Source organism: Panicum virgatum, chromosome 5N (genome assembly GCF_016808335.1).
Source record: "Panicum virgatum strain AP13 chromosome 5N, P.virgatum_v5, whole genome shotgun sequence".
Classification (NCBI taxonomy): Eukaryota; Viridiplantae; Streptophyta; class Magnoliopsida; order Poales; family Poaceae; genus Panicum; species Panicum virgatum.
In genome coordinates this window covers 55,612,614-55,628,480 of record NC_053149.1, presented here as the reverse complement: position 1 = coordinate 55,628,480, position 15,867 = coordinate 55,612,614, and the positions used below count along the sequence as shown (strand labels likewise).

Genomic DNA, 15,867 nt, shown 5'->3' with positions numbered 1-15,867 from the left:
AGTATTGTTATCCCCCTCAAGCAGCAATTTTTATCTCTTGAACCAATATAATTCTTCCTCCTCATTAATTTTGATAATATCATGGAGTAACTGAGATTTTCTCAGCATTTGATCAAGAGACAGAAGCCCCTCCTCTTCAAGTTGTTCAAGGAATAGTAACTCATCATGTATCTCAAACTTGTATTTCCTGAGCATCCTTGTCTGTTAAAACCCCATCCCTTGAAATGCTGCTTGAATCTTTTGAGCTTTGCTTGCATTTGGTCCAGAGGTGTTTAGGCATAGCAAGGTCTCTCCCAAAGTCTTTTGACTGTAGGGATAAAATCTGGATTCTTTAGCCAGGCTAGTTCAAACTTAAAAGAGAGCTTGGTGAGAGGTACATTGTTTTGGGTAGTCAGGATGAGTGGGTTGTGATCTAAGAGCTCCCTAGGAAGCATATAAATTTCCTTTTTATTCTAGAAGATAATCTTTATCGTTTACTTAGGAAAGACAGCATAAAAAGTACAATAGGATTGACAAAGGGTGGACAGTACTTAGTATGCAAGAAAACAAACATAACCACCAAGGCTGGTTGCAATTTTGTCAATCTTACGCTCTAAGATTCTCAACATCTGACAAGAACCGGAGGAACGCCGCCCGTGACGAGCCGCCGTCCTTCAGCGCCTCCTCTGCTTCTTTCTTCCGTTCCCCCGCTCGTTCCCTAAGCCCCCTCCCCTCAGACTCCAACACCAGCTTCACCTTCGCCTCAATCTCCTCGGCCTTGATGACACCTGCGTTGTACCCCTCCAGCTCCACGCCGACGCCCATGTCCGCGGTCATGAGCACCTTGTTCATCTTCTGCTCCGCGCCCAGCGGCCAGCACAGCATCGGCACGCCCGCGGCAATGGCCTCCAGCGTCGAGTTCCACCCGCAGTGAGTCACAAAAGCGCCCGTGGCCGGGTGCGTGAGGATGTCCGCCTGCGGCGCCCATGACTTGAGGACGAATCCGCGGCCCTTGGTCCGCTCCAAGAACCCCTCCGGCAGGAGCGCGTCGAGGTCTGGCTCGGGGCGTTGCTCCAGGTACCTCTTGGGGTCGTCGCTGCCGGCCGGCGTGCGCACGACCCAGAGGAAACGTTGCCCGGACTTCTCTAGGCCAACGGCGATCTCCTTGATCTGCTCCTCCGGCAGCGAGCCTTTGCTCCCCCAGCAGAGGAACACGACGCTGCGCTCCGGCTGCGCGTCAAGCCATGCGAGGCACTCGGGCCTCCCCGCTCCCTCCTCGTCCGCCCAGCTCCCGCCCTTGGCGACCAACGGCCCGATGGAGTAGACTGGAGGCAGCACCCGGCCGGGGATGCACAGGGGATCCCTGAACGCCTGCAGGGCCCGGCTCTCCAACGAGCAGAACGTGTTGACCAGAACGCCATGGGTGTCCGTGTTGCGCTTCCATGTGTTCATCATGGTCCGGCATGGCTCGTCCTCCGGGTCCTCGAGCAGCTCCCTGACGAGATGGGACGCCGGCATCGGTGGAACTCCAAGGAACTCGAGGGGTGTGTCTCCGAGCTCCTTCAACCCCGTTCGCCTGCCGGCGAGCAGCGCCGGCAGCTGGGTGAAGACGGCGAGAACCCCGGCGCCCGACGCGAAGAACGTGTAGACGGGGACGCCCAGCTTCGCGGCCACGTCGATGGCGTGGCTGCAGAACATGTCGATGACAAGGGAGTGCAAGCGCGCCCGCGGGATGGAGCAGAGGAAGCTCTCGAGCTTCTCGTTGTACTGGCGCATCAAATCCAGTACGAGGAGGAAAGGGTGCTCCGGGGAGCTTGCGAAGTCAGGGGGTGGGATCGGAGGCAGGACGTGGAAGGTGATGGACGGGTTGGAGGCAGCGACACGCTCGATAAAGCCGGCGCCGGAGTCGGTCGACTTGATAGGCGGCTCCATGAGCACCATGGTGACGTCGAAGCCGTGGCCGAGGAAGACCTTGGCGAGCTGCGTCATGGGCCCGAGGTGCCCGGCGCCGCCGGCAGGGAAAAGAACAACGGTCTGCTTGGCGGATCCGTTGTCCATGGGAGCAGTGGCTGCTCAACAGCCTCAACCTGAGGGTAAGGAAGATGTAGGAAAAGAAAGTACAGAGCTGTGGCTGCCGTGGAAATGGGTGGCTGGACGCCGGTGTACCCAACTTTTATATCTGCGCTATGCCAAATTTTTACAATAAAAAACATCACATGATGAAAGGACCGGTAACGCGCTCTAACCTAAGAGGGGGAGGGGGTGAATTAGGCAAACTAAAACTTTGACCTATAGCTCCAACTAATTGCACAATATTAAACTAAAACATGCTATCTAGATGTGCAACTATGGTTGTTCTAGTGTAAAACCCCTATCCCAAAAGAGTTTAGCAGCCTATAGCCCTTCCTATCAAGAAACTACTCTATGAAAGTAAAGACATACAAATTGCTAGTATCAAATGCGGAAGCTTAAAGAGCGGGATAGGAGAAAGCAAATTCTCGACGCGGGTGTTTATCCCGTGGTTCGGTTAGCCACAAAGGCACATTTACATCCACGTTGTTGTAACACTCACTAAGAGTATTGCTACTCGGCCACCAAGTCTCTTCCGTGAACACAATCACCGTGTTCGGCTGGAGGCTGGTGCCTCCAGCCCTACAGTATTCCTCTCTCACATTTCTCAAGCACCAGCCTCCAGCCACCAGCCAGGTAGCAGTGTTTTTCTCTCACACCACTCCAGCTCTAGCCTCCAGCTTCAGCCTGCCGAACACGGTGAATCACGGTCATCTTGGCCCCGGGTTCCATTAAGGAGCTTCTCCACAAATGATGGGGGTCTTCACGTCCCCCACACAAAATTGCCGTCGCCGCTCCACACCAAGTCGGAGGGTCGATGACGTTGCCGGTGAGCTTCACAGCTCCAAGGGCCGGCGCACCAATCTCTTCTTTTGGTTCACTAGAGAACCACAGCACAAAGGCTCAAGGGCTTGCAATCTCACTCACTAAGAGCTAATCTAGCACTCACACTTTACAAAGCTAGTGCTAAAACCTAAGGATATGATCAATGATCACTTGTATGGCTTGGAGGTGTTCTTGAATTTGTATGAGATGTCTTGGGACTCCAGCAAACTTCAAATGGCCGGGAGAGCTCATATATATAGGCCTCCAATACAAACTAGCCGTTTGGAGCCGTTGGACACATTTCTGCGTAGGCATCGGAACTTCCGGTGCAGGCCGTCGGATCTTCCGGTCACTCACAGCAACTGAAGTAGCCGTTGGCTTCTCTGACACAGTTGCAGCGTCTCCAGGGACCATATGTTAAACCAATGCATGGGGCGTCGGTTAAACCGGTCACACACAGCAACTGGACTAGCCGTTGGGCCTCCCTCTTCTGTTGACGTCATTGCTCCGATGGTATGCTCCGATGCACCGTCGGTTGAACCGGTGCTGAAAGCTTGGCTCTTGGGCGCTTGACATAGTCTCTGGAACATGATACGCCCAATGCGCCGACGCTCCTTTGTATACCGTCGGTTCAACCGGTGCTCTACTTGATCTTCACTTGTTCTTCATTTGGCGCTCAGACTTGCACTGAAGCTAGGGCGTCGTAACTTCCGACAACCATCGGATGCACCTTCTTCATCCCATTGATTGCGTTGTCATTCAGTGTTTTTTTGAGTTCTTTCTTCGTGTTTTGCTTTGCATGACCTTTATACTTCATCCCTAGGATATAGAAATATTCACTTAACAAAACCATTAGTCCCATTGATTGCGTTGTCATTCGATCACCAAAATCACTCGAAATAGCATAAAAGGTGTCATGTTCGTTACACATGAATATTTGGACACATACATGGAGTACTAAATTAGGTCTATTTATAAAACTTTTTGCACCGATGGGCCGTAAATCACGAGACGAATTTAATGAGCCTACTTAATCCATGATTTGCAACATTGATGCTACAGTAACTGCCCACTAATTATGAATTAATCATGGATTAATTAGGCTCATTAGAATCGTCTTGCGATTTACAATCCATCACTGCAAAAAGTTTTATAAATAGACTTTATTTAGTACTCCGAAATAGCAAAGATTCCGTTTCAAAAAAATTGGCCAAAAGAACTAAACAAAGCCAGGCAGATGACTTTTGTTTGCTGTTCGTCAAAGGAATGGGTTGATTCATTTTTTTGCCACTACATCTCCTTATAGTTACGAATTGGTATCTCAAAGTTTTGTCAAAACAGATTTGTTAAACACGTTTGGAACCTCACGAGTCACAACCTGAAATTCTGTTGGCTGCTGTACATGTGAGGTTTACTAGCTGCATGTTATTCCAACCAAACGTGGTGTCCAAACAGCATGATTTGCTAATTCGCTTTAGGGAAAGGACACTGTTACACGCTAGCGTTCTCCTAAATTGTCTCATATAGTTCCACGTAGGATGTTTTATGAAATGAAGGAGATGAGAGTGAACGAAGCGGTTTTTTCACGAAGCAACCACCTCATGAGCTTAAATTAAAGATTATGAGACTGCTTTCTTATCATTGGACAAGTTGATGTGGTCATGCTACTTTCAATATTCTTTTTTTTATTCCACAAATTTAGAAATATAGCAATACTATGAGTTGTCTGTTAAGTATGACGTGTCAGTATATGTGACCACCTATTAGATAGCTTCAATGTACTTACCCATATGTTCCTAAATGTTTGGGACTATTATTTTTTTATTTAAAAATTTATTGCACAAGAAAAGCAAAATTCATCTTAAAATACCTCTATTGGTTAAGCAAGCCATATAAAAAATATGATATTTATTACCTTGAATAAAATGAATGGTCAAATGTCTAAAAGTTAATGGTGACTGACACCGAGAGAGTAATAATTAAAACCCAGTTGCAAAAGGGCCTGTAGTCTAGTGGTTACAAGAGCCTCGGTAGGATATCTAACGGCGTTGTGCTTTCAGTGGTAGGTAGCGTTCCTGTTGACAGCGAGCCACCTATAGTGACGTCGTCAATCTCGAGAATTTATCGGCTCAGTCTTCAGAGATGCTTATAGGTAGGATTTGTCTAAGTGCGCTCAAAGCGGTCAGTGTATGTGCGTTGTGAGTGTCTAAACTGTATTGTTGTATTGTGTAATCTGAAAAACTATATTTCAGTTTTTCTAAAAAAGAAGAATAATAATCCTCACTATTTTTACATACGGAAAATATTCTGTGCACCGAACGATACGTGCAGACCTTGGAGCCGTTGCTGACATTTGTAGATATCAATACTTTAGGATCAAGGCAATGTCACAGTTATCCTTGATAGTTTAGTACCAAAGCACAGCGCTTTGGATTTATATGCCCACCATTCGAAGGGACGTATCAAAGATCAAGTGGATGGAAAGAGGATGCATGCAAGGACGCGGGCAGTTGGACTTTTGCTTCACAGGATTTGATGCTGCAAGGGATTCTAGGTACGAGTTTTGATCAGATTGTGTGCGTTTCAGAGGTACTATGTGTTTCCGTCGACACGTACTTGCGGCCTAGGGGTTGGGTGGACGTATAGTTGTTATAGGTCTGTTGGGGCACCATACAAGCAACAAGCGTAGGAAGCATACCTTGTCACAGCGTGCTTTTCCGGCGCCACTTCTCGAACTTGGCTGGGTCATAGTATTATCAAGGTCCCTAAAATTTTAAATTGCACATTCAGATTCTCATTCTTGCTATTTGTGTTATGTAAAGTTCTAATTACCATTTTTATATGTAATAAAACGGAAGTATTTTTACTGATGTGGATCTTACATGTTGGCTCATATTTTATTTTTAAATTTATATGATCAACTCTTATATTCTCAAAATTTCGTCCAAAATTTATTTCAAACCTTTATATCCGAAATTTTTTTCCAATGTTTCCTCCAAAATTTATCTTTTCTATTTTCTAATTGTTTACAAACTTTGTCATATAATTTTTTATTTTTATATGATTTTCTATATATATCTTTGCTATTTGAACATATTTGTACAAGTAAATTTGCTATGATTTTTTATATATCTTATATATAATTTCATACCTGAACAAATTATACAGCTTGCGGTTTAGCTTAAGCAACTATAATTTAGACCTCAAGTGATAAGATTAGCATGTTTAAGGACTTGAATGCACATTTTGAAAGTTCGGGACCAAAATGACACTACCGGCCGTGCGTTTGAATTATTCTTTCCAGGGAGAGGTGGTCACAACCAGGGTTTAACTTACCGACCGGTCCGGCCAAACCGGCGGGGTCCGGTTCTGGTATACCGGTCCAGTTTGGCCGGAAACAGGTGGAAACCGGTCAAATTCAAAATCAAATTCAAAATCGCATGTTCAATCGGTTCCGACCGGCTTACCGGTCGGTTTGACTGGTAATCGGCCAAATTCAATTTTTTTTCTTTTTTGGTTTAAATTCAAATGCCCGCAAAGTATACTAAATAAATATTTGTATAACATATTTTAGCTTAAATGAACCCTCCAACCCTCTTTTGTACTACTTTTACATTGTATTTGTATACTTTTATATGCACGTTTTTTTTGTTTAACTTCAAATCCCCGCAAACTATAATGAACGAATTTTTGAGAAAATTTGACATCATTAAATTCGTCGCACCTTGAAGTATTTTTACGATTTTTTTGAAAATTTTTCATTTTTGTGAATTCAAATTTGAATTTTGAATTTGAGCCGGTTTGGTGAACCCTGGTCACAACATCCTCGATCCATGACCATTACCGCCTGACCGGGTTAAGTGGAACCAAACTGAACATCGGATTAGGATGGACAATCATCGCTCGATCTATGCTGATATACTGCCGCCTTCAGATATGGATCCATGGATTCCCCTTATCTGCAGAGTTGGACATGGATATGTACGCGCACAGGCTACTATGTGCATGTGAATCGATTGAGGGGGCAGAGCATCCTGCAGTTGGCGTGTTCTATCGATGTGACGAGAGAGAAGTACGAATTATACCATCGAACTATGACATGACAGAAGTTCGATTTTTAATTTTTAACTATAAAAGCGGATAACATAGGTCATTCAACTGTCGAAACCGGACAAACCGGACAAATGTAGCCTTTGGGTGGTTTCTATTGTGGTTTTGTATTTTTCTTAAAAAGCTAAAGAATTATAATTAGATTTAAAAAATCAAAACTAATTTATTATAAATCAGAAGAATATGAAACTAGTACCGAAATATTTCTAAAAATGTAACCTATCTATTATTGCTCTATTTGAATCTTAGTTATTTAAAAATAAAAGACATAACTACAAGTAATAAAATATTACAAAAATAAAACATTGGACCTAAATAACTGAAAAATATCGGACCAATAGATAGGTTATATTTTTTTAGAAAACTTTTGATACATATTTCGTATTTTTTTATTTAAAATGAATTACTTATGAATTTTTAGTTTAAATTTGAATATTTTTAATTCCCACAAAATGAAAAACCATCTGGTCAAATTTGCCTGGTTTCAACAGTTACTTGAATGGTCTTTGTTATCTGGTTTTGTGGTTACATTAAAGGTTGAAAATCAAACTTTTGTGGTAGTTCAAGGGTGTAAAACGAATTTTTCCCATGTGACAACACATGTAGAGTGTGTTTAGTTCACTTTGCACTTTGCGTTTTTGCAAGGGAATCTTCAACATTTGAAGTATTAAATGTAGACTAATCGCAAAACTAATTACAGATCTCGGCGGTAAACTACGAGACGAATCTAATGAGGTTAAGCAATCTATCATTACAGCATGTTTACTGTAGCATTACTGTAGCAATTTGGTGTCCAATCACGTCCTGATTAGGCTCATTAGATTCATCTCGCGATTTACAGTCTATATGTGAAATGCGATTTATTTTTCGACTATATTTAGTACACCATGCAAGCGATTTAAATTTTTTTTTATGTTTTGTCTTTACAGCATCTAAACACGGCCGTCGTTAGAAAGTAGGCGCGCTGACGAGAAAAAAAGATTAATGGAGTCGTCGGTAGATTATTAGAGCCAGGTGAATGCAGACAATTCGCTGCCACATATCGGTAGATTAATGGTAGACGGGCAGCTTGAGCTCGGCCGCGACGTTAAGGACTTCGACGCAGAACATGTCGATGACGAGCGCGTCGACGGCGGCGGCACGCGAGCGGAGGAAGTCGCGGAGAGGCGTGTTCATGGCGCCGAGGCGGCGGAGAAGTCGGGGGCCTTGACGTGCGGCTCGACGAGCGCGACGGACCGACAGTGAGGGCGACGCCGTGCTAGAGGAACAGCTCGGCCAGCTGAACCACGGTCTTTGTCACCCATGGCTCGACGACTCGGGAGTCTCCAGCCGGTGTCGCAATCTAGCTAGACGTGAAATGTCGAGGGAGTCTGGGTATAAGATGTGCACGAATGACAAATTCAGGATGCATACTTGTGCTTCAAGTCCTCTAGATCCTCACGAATGACCAAACACTCGGGTAAATGTAGTTATATGTATGGTAGTAATAGATTATGGCTCTAATGGTCTCTTTACAGTCTAATTCGGCTATTATAAATTTTTAGCTCAAAATAATACAAGATTAGAGTCTGGCTCTTAGATTATCTAAATCAAATTTTAAGACTCTTTACCGCCCCTAGTAGTAGGATAAAGCTACTTGTGCATTTGTAATTTTTCAGCTCCTTCATTATCAACACTGGTCCAATTCTAAGGGCTGCTAGGACCTTTTTGTTGTAATGCTTTCTTCTTCTTAAGGGGAAAGATAATAAGGCAGCAACAAGCAAAGAATTACTCGCTCCCTCCATCGTAAATTATTAGTCATTTTAGCTTTTCTTCAAGATACAAACAAAGATAGTGAAGTGGCTAAAAGAAAAGACAAGCAAAGAATTGGCAAAGATAGTGATATGGCAGTGCTTTGCTAAAAGGAAAGACAAGCAAAGAATTGGCAGTGCTTTGCTGTAATGCTGTTGGTTGGGGATTTGTTGGATGGTTCCCCCAACACGCGCCACTCAGAACACGCACGTCACCCATGACGCTTCCACGGATGTGGGGATGTGGGGCTCCGAGGAGAAAATACCCCACTTGCCCAGTGAAGTGAAGCTTCCAAACTACGAGCCCGCAACACAAGTACTTCTTCGGTTCCAAAAAAACAATATAAATTTTATTTCTCGAGGAGGTAAATAATTACAAATTTTATCAAATTTATATAAAATATTTAATTTTTATATCTTCAAATAAATTAAGTATGAAAATATAATATATGGTTAATCAAATGATATTTCTTTTCTAACACAAATATTAATATTATTTTCTATAGATTTGATTAAATTTAATATTGTTTGACTCCTTGGGATGTGAGATTTATATCGTTTTAGGACCGAGAAAGTATTTTCAAAGTGGCTTTGTCACCGTCGACCGCCTCAGGTCGTGATTCCTGAAGCAGTGTCGAAGAAGACAAAGAAGCATGGAGACTTGCGTTATGTACTAGGATACGGCGTGGATACCATCGTAGAGAAGCGCCTCCATGGGGTTTCTTTCCATTAGATTGTATCATCATCCTTTATATTCAGGAAAAGAAATATATATAATTTATCCGGACCGGATAGCTAAAAATCCACCATCCAAATCGGACCATAGAAGCATGGTATTTTATCTCTTAGTTTTTTAACTTTTGTTTATTTTCTAATACTAATATTACTTTGTGTTCTTATATCGTGTCGTGTACAAAAGCCAAACATTTTGAAAACAGATCCTTCCAGTGAAGCCCTTCAACATGCAGGCAACAGTCACTCAACAGTCACTCACCAGAACCCTGCTCCTACCCAGTATCAAAAGGTATAAAAAGGGAGTTGGATAATTTACAGCGGGCCGTAAATTATGTTGGTCGTACGGCCACTCCTGTTTTGAAAAAAAGAAAAATCATATACAGATAATTTTTTTCTAGTAAAAAGTTGTAATCAACAGAAGCAGATGGATGTTCTATATATAATTTCTCTCGCTAGAACTAGGCCCACACCATCACCGTCCTAATCTGCCTGAATTCCTAATCACCTTGTACAGCTTTAGCAATATTTCAGAAAAGCTGCACATAGTTTACATCTATAGGTTAGAAAACTCTAGCAAATTATTGGTTGTATTATTATCGTAGCACTTGTTTACAGTACTGCAAGATACAACATTTGTTTCCTTGCTTAATACTTGAACATACTGCACATCATATTTTCTTCAAAGAACATTATCGTACTTCATATTTGCATTCATGTTGAACTACTTATGACTTGTCATAAAAAGAGGAAAATACGTCCAGCAGCATGCAGTGGAAAATAAGGGAGATAAAGATTGGATGAACTGAAGAACTAGCTTTTCTCATACAGTACTAAGCATTTTGGTTAAAAGTTGTAGGCATGTTATTTTGAACTATCGAGCACCCTATATAAATAAATGTGCAAGCAACATAAAAAAACTTAGAATAAATGTGCAAGCAAATAAAAACAGTGTTATGTCTGAGAGAGAAGAGAGCAACCCTTTTTCCTAACTAGTAACAACTTTGACTAACACGAAACCATAATGAAAGCCATATTACTGTCTAGTGAAAACCATATTATTGCTTAATGAAAATCATATTATTGTGTAGTGAGAAACATGTTGCGGCATTTATCAACGAGAGGCAATCATCATTTAACATGCAGGTATATCTCTACCAAGCACAACTACATTAGCAGAACCATATGGCACATAATCCCATAAAGCACCTTAGTCATGTAAAGAGACATGCTGCTCGCACCGGGTCCGGGATAGCTTGCGCTATCCCACCCTGCAGAATAGCCATTAGCCATTAACTTAACTCTAAAAAACAAAGATTTACTATGTTTCAATACGCTAATCACCTACACAACATCTCCATAGTGTACTCTTCATGTTTCATACAAAATAAAAGTACTACAGGCTGCTAAATACAATAAAGTTGAAGACTGGAATTGCTACGAATGATAAGCCATAAGGGGTAAACAAACGGCACAGGTAAGAAGATGTAACAGTAATACTACATCCGTTCCAAAATATAAGTCATTCCAAAAATCTTGGAGAGTCAAACCATCTCAAAGTTTGACCAAAATTATAGAGAGAAACACAAAGATTTATGACATCAAATAGGTATACTATGAAAATATAGCTAACAAAGAATCTAATGATACTTAATTGGTATCATGAATGTTATTATTTTGTTATATAAATTTGGTCAAATTTGAAAAACTTTGACTCTCCAAGATTCTTGGAATGACTTATAATTTGGAACGGAGGGAGTATTATCTTTTGATGGCATCCATGTCCAACCAATAGGAGAGTCCGCTGGGGATGGAGTGACCATCAAAGACATTCCTGCGACCCCTGTCAGTGGTGCACCCTTCTTCCTCTTCATTGATATAGATTGCGGTCGAATTCAGCACCTTGTTCCTCATGTTGACTTCAATTATCCAGTAAGTGGTGTGGTCCTCCTTCAACAGGAAGCAGATTTCATCTGGATTTACCAAGCTAACCAGAGGATACATCGGCTTCACCTGTGGAAGACTCTGACCATTGTAAAGACCCCAGAACTCAGCTGCCTCAATGGTGTCACCTTTTAGCCATCCCCTTGGGTGGATGACAGACAATGTCCATGATCTTATCAAGAAAGCAGACCGCGCCTGACTGGCTTTAGACTGACTTCAACAGAGAAGGTAGTAGCATTTTTGCCTCTTCGGGAGTCACTGTGCATGCGAGGAAACGCTTCCAACAGACGACGCATCCATGGAAGGCAGATTGCCTTCGAGGAGAGAGGGGATGCAAAATTGCATCACCTCTCTCCTCGAACCCATCCGCAGGGCCCTCGGAGTCCAACCACCTCGCCTTCGCGCCACAGCTCGGAGTCCACCGTCCCCGCCATGGCCGGCGCCACAGCTCGGAGTCCACAAGAGGAGGAGAGAGGGAGGGCGCGGAGGTGGCCGGCGCGCCATGGCCTTCGCGCGGCGGAGGGGGAGGTGGCCGCCGCCTTGCTGCGCGACCGCCTCCTGGAGCTCCTTGCCCGCGTCCCCGCACCGGCCCCTGGCAGGATGGGGAGGAGGCGGCGGCAGAGGTCAAGGCCTGCGACGGCGGAGCCTCCTGCCCCTCCTCGCCCGCTGCGCAGGCGCAGCAGCAGCCGCCCTCGATGCCGCCGCAGCCTCCTCGCCGGCGGCGCCACCAGCGCGCCAGGCTCTGGGCTAGCCGCCGCGCCAGGAGCGCGGTGGAGGAGCAGGAGCAGCCTGCGGAGGTGGAGGCGGAGCATGTAGTCCGCAAGGATGGCCGCGGCGACGGCAACGAAGGCGAGGTTCCATAGCACGTCGAGCACGACGACGGGCTTGGAGTAGGCCCAAGTCGGTCTAGCGCTCCTCGAGGTGCTCGGCGACCGTCTCCCGCACCACCACGGAGGGCTCCCGCATCAGGCGCCGGCTCCCCGTGCGGCGGATGAACCGCGCCGCGCCGCAGAGGCCCGTGAGCCGCCCGAGCGGGCCGCCGGAGGACGACGGGGAGGCCGGCGAGGGAAGGAGCGGCGAGGACGGCGAGGACGGGTCCCCGCCGGTGGAGCAACACAGGGAGGGCGACACCATGGCGGGAGCAGGGGGCGGTGGGATCCGCCCGCACCGGCCCCGTGTAGACCTGGGCAAACGTCGGGTCGGGTCGGGTTCGGGTCGGGTCAAGGTCGGGTCACGGGTCGCATAGGACGGCCCGCGCCCGACCCGCACCTATCACCGGGTCGGGTCGGGTTGGCCCGTGCACCCTGCGCGGGCGTGTCGGGTCGGGTTTTTTTCGGGTTGGGTCGGGTTTTTTGGCCTTTGGGTCGGGTTTTTCGGGTTGGGTCGGGTTTTGGGTCAAAAATCACGGCCCGTGCCCGGCCCGTTGATTGTTGCGGGTCAAAAAATACGGCCCGCGCCCACCCGCCACGTAGCTCGGGTCGGGTCGGGTCGGGTTTTTTTCGGGCGGGTTGGGTCGGGTTGTTCGGGTCGGGTGACCCATGCCCAGGTCTAGCCCCGTGGCGGGATGGGGAGCAGGCCGCGGTGGCGGGATCCGCCCGCACCTGGCCCGCGGCGGGATGGGGAGCAAGGGGCGGCGGGATGGGGTGCAGGCCGCGTGTGGGATGGGGAGGAGGGGGCAGCGGCGAGCTCCAGGGGAGGGAGCAGAGGAGGTCCGCGTGCAGGGGGAGGGAGGACCGGAGGAGAGTGAGGGACGGAGCGGCAGATTTTTTTTTGCCTGTGCTGCTGGAGATCGGTGTTTTTGCGATGGCGATGCAATTTCTGTACGCGAGGCAAATCCAGGAATGCCTCTCTCATTTTGCATTGCATTGTTGGAGTCAGTCTTACCTGTGGTAATGCAGACAAGCTTGAGCATGCCGTTGGGAGTGACGCTGACACACCGAGCTGAGTCAGGGGCTCAGGGCAGTCTCCATCGGGATCTGGCCGGTCAGATTGCAAAGCCTCCTCAGGCAGCGGGATGTAATGGAGCCGCTGAACTGGGCTTCCGTTGCCCTTAGCTTGGAGGACGTCATTACGTCAATAACAAGTATACCCTAGTAGTAGTCAACCCAGAACAGGAAGTTGCCTTGGACAGGGATGATAGCGTCAGTAATCCAATAGTGAGCACTGGGGCCCTTGGGAAACTCCACCTTCTTAATCATCCAGTCTGTTTCAATGTTCTTCTGCGAGCCAGAGGCAGAAGCATGGTGGTGAAGCAGGCAGAGCTCGCCCTCTGGGCCAAAGTTGGTGAAATCGACCACCGTGAACTCGCCTTTGCCTCCATGGCACAGGAGGCCGATCTCTTCATCCAGCATGGCTCTCTGCTGCCGACGACGGTGCGGCTTGAAGTAGATATCCTCATCTGGGGTGCTGACGCCACCGGTGAAACAAGTGCGAAGTCGATGAAGCGACGGTGGCGACGAGAAGGCCGAGTAGACGAACATGTCGATGGGGAACAGGTAGGTGTCCTTGCAGCACATTGGTACATTGGGTCCTCGAAGGGTACGATCGCCATGAAGAGGATGGAGTGGTCGTGGGCGGCAATCACGCGTGGCTCCGGCAGGCCTCTGAACTCCGGCCTGCCCGGCCAATGGAGGTAGAGACGGGACACTGCGGGAGAGTCGGCGACCCTGAGGGAGACGCGGATGGGCCTGTTGGTGCAGGTGTAGGAGGTCTCCGATGCTGTGCCGTCCCCTTCGTCCTCCAGGTCCTGGTCGCTGCGATGGATGAAGCGGTCCAAGACTAGCCAGGAGGGGCCAAAGAGCTTCCTCAAGACGGGACCGACACGGGGCGGCGCCGGGCATGGATCCATGCCGCACGCGCAGCAAGGGAAGGCGACGAAGTTGGGATCTAGGGTTCCTCTATCGGCGCCGACGGCGGCGGCGGCTGTGGGGAAGGGATGAGAAAAGTGGACGAGGCCACGCCGTATGTACCATTCACTCCATTAGCTGGGCTGGAGTTGGAGCTGGTGACTAGTGATGTGAGAGAAAAATACTGTTAGCTGGCTGGAGCTGGAGCTGGTGGCTGGTGCGAGAGGAAAATACTGTTGGGCTGGAGCTGGAGCTGACTGCCGAACGGAATATCTATCCATCTATCTATACACATATCATCATTTCATCTATCTATATAAAAAGTTGAAACAATTAAAACCCTTTCTCATCAAAATTAGACTCAACATACCTCTCAAGGAGGCTCCACTTGTCAATCCAAAAAGTTTGACGAAAGAAAAGGGTAAATTGGTTCAGATTGGTTTTGTCAATGTTTCAGTTGAAACAATTGAAATTCTTTCTCATCAAAATTAGGCCCACTGTACACCTCACAGAGGCCCTACTTGTCAGTCTAAAATGTTTGACAAGAGAGAGGGGGAGATTGGTTTCGTTAATGTTACACACAAAATCTTAATACTTTTTACATCAGTAATTTTCTATACCCACCTCTTAACCGCATATTACTTCTTTAGCACATACTTTTACTTTTCTAGCCACATGCATTCACCCATAATTTGTGTCATTATTTATTTTGGAAGGATAATAATTGACATAATTGTTTATGGAATGAAAAGAAAGACGCGTGTTATTTTTGAAAGGAATTCGTGTAATTATTTATTTTAGAAGGATAATAATTGACATCATTGTTTATGGAATGAAAAGAAAAATGTGTATTATTTTTGAATGGAAAATAAATAACATCATTGCTTGATGGAAGGAAAATTAAATATTCCCTCAGTTCCAAACTATAAGTCATTCCAAGAATTTTGGAGAGTCAAACAATCTCAAAGTTTGACCAAAATTATAGAAAAAAACACAAAGATTTATGACATCAAATAGGAATACTATGAAAATATAGCTAACAAAGAATCTAATGATACTTAATTAGTATCATAAATATTATTATCTTTTTATATAAATTTAGTCAAACTTAAAAAAATTTGACTCTCTAAAATTCTTGGAATGACTTATAATTTGGAACGGAGGGAGTGTTTTTGGCACGTACATATCCGCTAGTTCTAATAATAATCATGTATTATGAAAATAATTAGGTTGCATTAATCTATACCTATATTTATATATATTTCTAAAGCGAGTAAGGTTTCCATCCAAATTTTATATTTGGTACATTGGTTTGATCCGTCTGTGTGTATTGACAGGTGGACCTTTAGTCCATCCCATATGCGAGTCGGACCAACCTCCTCCGTCTACGACTCGATCATGTAGATCCCTTCAAATTAACATACAGCCATCAATATATATCCGATACTTATACCAACTTTGTTCATAGCAAAGCACATACATAATTGCCTAGTAAGACTACTAAAGCGAGTAAGGTTTTCACCCAAATTTTTGGTTTGGTACATTGATTTGGTCTGTATGTGTTATTGACA

The 15,867-nt window shown here is 45.6% G+C and overlaps 2 protein-coding genes across 2 annotated transcripts; both read right to left on the bottom strand.

Moving 5' to 3' along the window:
- Positions 1-413: 413 nt before the first annotated feature.
- On the bottom strand, positions 414-2,132 carry LOC120676004 (UDP-glycosyltransferase 88B1-like). The gene has a single exon (XM_039957212.1). The coding sequence runs from the start codon at positions 2,035-2,037 to the stop codon at positions 586-588; it is 1,452 nt and encodes a 483-aa protein (XP_039813146.1). The 5' UTR covers positions 2,038-2,132; the 3' UTR covers positions 414-585.
- An 11,452-nt stretch (positions 2,133-13,584) lies between these two features.
- LOC120675870 lies at positions 13,585-14,405 on the bottom strand. The gene has a single exon (XM_039957081.1). It carries the CDS (start codon positions 14,296-14,298, stop codon positions 13,645-13,647), a length of 654 nt encoding a protein of 217 aa, XP_039813015.1. The 5' UTR covers positions 14,299-14,405; the 3' UTR covers positions 13,585-13,644.
- Positions 14,406-15,867: the final 1,462 nt, after the last annotated feature.